The following is a 6000-nucleotide window of genomic DNA, read 5'->3' on the forward strand; positions in this document are numbered from 1 at the left end:
TGCAAAATAAGTTGAGAACATATAGCAGATGTCCTCAAAGAGATCCTATTTTAGGGAAAGAAATGAGATATTCACATGTGAAAGGGGAGGGGAGGCGAAGAGCACACTTTGGGTGGTCGGTGACAGTTTTGTGGGAAGGGACAGGATTCAGGTTGGACTCAGAAGGATGTGGATGGGTTAGGAGCAGGAACAAAGGTCTTGCAGGCATCAGGCATGGTGTGAACAAACACAGAGGTGGGAGGAGCAAGGCACATGCTGAAAGGGAAGGAACTAGCGTAATGGGAGTTAATGGGCTTAAATGCCATCTCCATGTACATGAATTTCAAATAGATATCCTATCGCCCGGACTTTAGACTTGGATATTCATCTTCACTCTGATGTCCAGGAGACATCACAAACTCCGCAGGTCCAAACCTGAACTCCATTCTCCCTCTGCATTTGCTTTATCTGGAAACGTCCCTTTTCTCAGTTGGTGGCATCTCTACCTTTCTAGGTGCTCGGTCCCAAAGCTTTAGGCATCATCCTGCATTCTTCTCTTTTTGTCCTGCTTCGCAAACTGTCCTTTAGGAATTTGTGATGGGGCTACCTACAAAATAGATCCAGAAGCTGCTGACTTTCCTCCCCCTCCACTGCTAGTAACCGGGCTCAATCTCGGGTCATCTGTCATGTAGATAACTGCAACAGCCTTCAGTACCCTTCCCCCTAGACCTGGTCTGTTATCAGCCCAGGAGTCAGACAAGAAAGCACAGTTGTGTCACTTCTCCTCTCAGGACAATACAACGGCTCCCCATTTCGCTCAGAGTAAAACCAAAGTCCCTAGAATGGCTCTATGGAACCTTGTTCCATGATCCCGTTGATCTCATCTCCTAATACTCTCCCCTCGCTCACTGTACTCCCGCCACTCTCTGAATGCACCAAGCACACTGCTTCTGCCTTAGGACCTTTGCACTGGCTGTCCACTCCATCTGGATTATTCTTCTCCCAGTTATCCACATGGCTAGATGCCCTTGTCCCCTTCATGTCTTGGCTCAAATGTCATCTTTTCAATGAGAACATATTTAAAGTCGCATCTTTCCCATAAAACATTCCTAGTCCCCTTCACCCCATTTTACTTTTTCTTTCTACGTAGTATGTGTCACTTTATAATGACCTATATAATTTCCTTATTTATTAAGTTTATTGCTTGCTGTCTGTCTGCTCCTTGCTAAAACATAGGCTCTATGAGCGTAGGGATATTTGCTTGTTTTTACTCATTGAAACATCTCATGTGTCAATGCCTGGAATGGTACCTGGCAGATAGTAGGTTTTCGTAATTATTTGTCGAAAGCATCCTTTTGCGGGGGCAGTTGAGAATAGTGGACATGCTGAAGGTCTTGAAAACCAGAGTGTAAAAAATTATGATTTATGTTGTAGGTGATGGAAACCACTAAACCTTTTGAACAGGAGAGTACTGTGACTTTGTCATTTTGAGGGAAGATTTAGAATACCGTTTTGGAAGATTAATCTGAGGATGGAGCCCTAGAATGGGTTGGGGATGAGGAAGCGGGGAGAATGGGATAAGGTAAAACAGAGGCTAACCTGAAAGAATGGAAATGAGGAGAAAAGCACAGATTTAAGAGAACTTTCAAAAGAAAACACACACACACACACACACATACACATACATACACACAATAAAAATGACCACCAGGGTTAAGAAAAAAAAAAAACAAGAAGACAGGGAAGAGAGTCACTTTTCATGGGGAGATAAGAATTCAGTTTTGAACATGTGGACTTTGAGGTTGTAGGGACATTATCAGACTCAAATAGCCTACAGACAAGATGGGGGCTCTGACCAGCACTTCTAAGAAACACCTTTAAAACTATGGTAATTAGAACTACAAAAATAAAGTTCTCTAAGGAAGACTTTGTAGCAATAGAAAAGTAGACATCCAAGCATGGAGCCTTGGAAGCCGCTACAGTTCTGATGCCCAGGGGAAGGCAGGGGACAGGGAAGGTGGGAGCGGGAACAAGAGGTCAGAAATGTAAAGTACCAGAGTGTTAGCATCAAGGAAATGCAAAAAAGACAGAGCATAGTGAAAGGAATAAAAAGTGTTGTCAAGAATCTGGCACCCGTGGGACGCCTAAGTGACTCAGTTGGTTTAGCGTCTGCCTTCAGCTTAGGTCATGATCCCAGGGTCCTGGGATCAAGCCCCGCATCGGGCTTCCTGCTCAGCAGAGAGCCCGCTTCTCCCTCTGCCCCTCCCCCACTCTGCTCATTTCTCTCTCTCTCTCTTTCTCTCTCTCTCTCTTGCTGTTGCTCTATCTCAAATAAATAAATAAAATCTTAGGGAAAAAAAAGACATGCTTGATAAATACTCATGGAGTAAATAAAATGTCTTACAGGAAAATGAAGGCACAGAAAGACCATAGGGTTTGGAAAGGTAGAGATACTCAGAATGTGGGAGACAGCATTTTCCTAAGAGGGGTGGATGAAATATTTTCTCTAGGGCTTCCTGGGGGTGTGGGTGGTAGGAAGAGGGGGACACAGGGGCACAAACCCTGCTCTGAAGCAGCGCTACAAAAAAGCAAATACTTACATTTGACACAGCACAAAAAACAAATTCAAATACGTTTTAATTAAGCAATGGAACCCGGTACAATTTCTTTAAACTATCACCTGGAGTATTCTTTGTGTTTCGAGAATTCTGAAAGTTCTTTAACCTGTCCTTTTTAGAGAGGAGTTAAAAATTCTACCAGTATTCCTTTTCCCAAACATTTCTTTCCCCTTGTGCGCTGTCTATTTAAAGAATCCACACCTGCATAAAACCAGGAGATGCTTAAGAGTTTTTATTCAAATACTCTAGATACAAACTTGCATTCAGATCAGTTGTTGAGAAAACAAAGACCTGTGTTTCCGGAGAGAAAGCACAAGCAAATTTATTAAGAAGAATCAACTTATCCTTTAGAATTTGGAAAAAAATTTTGTACGGCTGTATTATGATTATGTACACTCAGCAAACTGTCTCAGTCATGTTCCTCTCCTTACTGCTGTTTATTTTGATAAATAATTTGGACTATAGTATGCTTAATAGTGCTGTTGCTTTATTGTTTTTGAAAATTAAACATTTTTCTCCACCAAAACAAACGCATACATTCTGAAATAGAATATTTAAAATGCAGGCGATTCGTAAAATGTTTTTAGCTATTAAATATCAATACATTTATGGTGTTTATTTAAAGCACTTTCTTATTTTACTATTTTTGATGACACTCTCTGGAATACATTTCCTTGTGTTCTCTAAGCAGGCGCTTGCTATCTAAGGTAAGGGAATGGAGAGAGCTTGAAATAAAAAAAGAATAGAACGGAAAACCATCCCATAACTTTAGGAAAGAGCAATTCATATCTTGAGTCACATCATTTGACAGTGGAAAAATTAAGATAATAGATGATGTCTCTCTGAATTGTAGTCCCTCCTGGTATGGATTGGCACATTCCCACTCAAGACAGATTAGAAGAAAAATCCTGAACGATGGATTATTGATGGACAGTGTCCATGTCTGTTCCATGTCTCCGCCTATCAGGGAAGGGCCAAGAATGAGGTCCCGGATGGTCCGGTATCAATACGGTGTGTTGGCTCACCCTCTGGCTCACATGCCCCTCTCTGGCCCACTAACAAGCTCAGCCTGCCTTGCTGAGGATGAGAAAGGGAGGCAGATACCCACGTAGGAATACAAAGTCCTAGCTCTACACCCACTAGAGGCTTGGTGTTTGTGGTTCCATTGCTGATCTGCGGGGCAGATATCATATTGGTTTCACTATGGGAAACCTCCAGGAGAATACAAGGAAAGGCAAGTTCCATGATTAATAATAAAACGTGCAAATATTACTCAGCAGAAAATAACATATACTATTTATGAAAGCTTCAGCTGGAAAGAGAGACTGAACTTTTTTTAAGTGAGGCCAACTTAGTTAAGGTGTTAGGATTCTGCAGGAGTTTAGTTTGCCCACATTGCAGGCACCCATGGCCCCTCCCCAGGGCTACCCTCCTCCTGCCCGAAGTCTCACAGCTAGATGCAAACCTCAGCACTTCTGTCAATTACCCGTTCCAGGCTGCAGTTCACAAATGCTCTTATGTGACGGCTCCATCATCTTATTTTTTGAGATCAGACTTAGAAGAGTTGGAGCATTTTTAAAAATATTAATTTTTCTTTCAAGGTACTTTACAAGGCATTTTTGAAATATTTGGTCATTATTTATTAACACTGAAAATTCTAATTTTTTTCATCTCAGATTTGTTCCTGAATGGGTGGGTTTTACTCTAGGTTGATACTAAAATCTGTATCCTCTGAGCGAACAAATTGGGAAAGATCTGTAGACAGTTTGAATTCATGAAATGACAGCTCAGGCTCTTTCCTAACACGTGCAACGTGGCATGTCCTTCATTCTTAGACTAAGAACCTAAAACAAGATGCATGAATAAAAGATACTTCAAGTTCTATATAAAAGGGGATTCTTCTGCACATTCCTTATAATTGAGAGCTTACCAGAAGTTGTTCCATTTAACACAACGTTTCGCTATCATGGAAAGGAATGCTGCAATACCTAAGTCTCCGTTTTATAAAAATAACGTTCAGTAGAGTTGATCTTTCAAAATAAGTACCTGCCTAAACTCTAGGCAGCAAAGGTAAACCTAACAATTAGTGCAATTCAATGCAACTAGAATTATGAAAATGGTACCAAGAGTTCTAAATTGTCGGTCTCTGGTCTGTGTTTTTATAGTTTTATATGTTCTAGCCAGAGTTTAGGAGTATTTCTTCTTGTCCTTTGCTTCATGTTATGACTTTGCGACATCAAAAGTACACATTAGGACTATTAAAGTTTTTTTTTAAAGATTGTAATAATTGACATTGACTCACCACTTTCCATTCTGGATGGTTCTGATGAATTTCCTTCTTAGCAGTGATGCCGGATATCTGGTGAATATTTCCTTGATAAGGGATCCTGGTCTCTGGCAAGGTAAGCCTGATCCTGATGGGAAAGGCTTCTGTATATGGTAGTGATGCTTCTGAGATGACTTGCTTTAAATTTGATTACATGCAAATCCTTTGGTGTCTGTTTCTCTACAATTTGCATCCCCAATGTAGATTATATATAAGGTAATTTTTTCCTCCCCAAGAAGATTTTTATTTAGTAACAATGAGTTTCCATTAGGAACAAATTCCCTTAAAAGTTTATTATGGAAACAAGGAACCCATTATTTGTTTTGTGAATAACAGTGGCATTTTCTATTTCTTTAATTTAGAGCTAGGTTTTAAAAAATAGTGCATATGAAAAAACTCCTGTGTCCTGGTAGGAAATATAGGTTCTGTGCCTGTAATACGCAGACTGTGGGTAGATAATTTTTAAAAACAAGGCATCTTTCAGATATAGATAGAATTCTAGGAAGAAAAAATCAAAATGAATACAAATGAATACATTTTAATACAATTGGATAGCCTTCTTAGTATATGTAAGACACAAATATATGATCTAAACCAGAGGCTGCTCAACCTGGCGGTACCTCAGAATTAGCAGTGGACCTGGTCAAAATACCTATGCCCGGCCCCATCCAATTCTATTTCAGAAGCTTCTGAAATACTGGGGGGCCTGGGTGTCTCAATCAGTTGAGCATCTGACTCTTGGTTTCAGCTCAGGGCATAATCTCAGGGTCGTGAGATTGAGCCCCACGTCAGGCTCTGTGCTGGGCAGGGAGCCTACTTATGATTCTCCCTCTCATAAGATGAAATCAGAGAGGAAGACAAACCATAGAAGACTTTTAACCCTAGGAAAGAAACTAAGGGTTGATGGAGGGGAGGAGGTGGGGGGATGGGGTAATTGGGTGATAGACATTAAGGAGGACACTTGATGGAATGAGCACTGGATGTTATATGCAACTGATGAATCACTGAATTCTACCTCAGAAACTAATACACTATATATTAGTTAAATTGATTTCAAATAAAAGATTCTCCCTTTCC

General features: G+C 40.5%; 1 protein-coding gene across 1 annotated transcript in view; it reads right to left on the minus strand.

The window, feature by feature from the left end:
• The window catches only part of POU2AF2 (POU class 2 homeobox associating factor 2), a 39647-nt gene extending 34196 nt beyond the window's left edge, over positions 1-5451 (minus strand). Inside the window, exon 1 of the mRNA XM_081799521.1 lies at positions 4900-5451. Coding sequence (XP_081655647.1) covers positions 4900-4909 — 10 coding nt within the window. The 5' untranslated portion in view covers positions 4910-5451. The remainder of the gene's footprint in view (positions 1-4899) is intronic.
• Between the last annotated feature and the right edge of the window lie 549 nt (positions 5452-6000).

The sequence above is a fragment of the Leptonychotes weddellii genome, chromosome 11 (assembly GCF_054177405.1).
Source record: "Leptonychotes weddellii isolate Sample4059 chromosome 11, ASM5417740v2, whole genome shotgun sequence".
Lineage (NCBI taxonomy): Eukaryota > Metazoa > Chordata > Mammalia > Carnivora > Phocidae > Leptonychotes > Leptonychotes weddellii.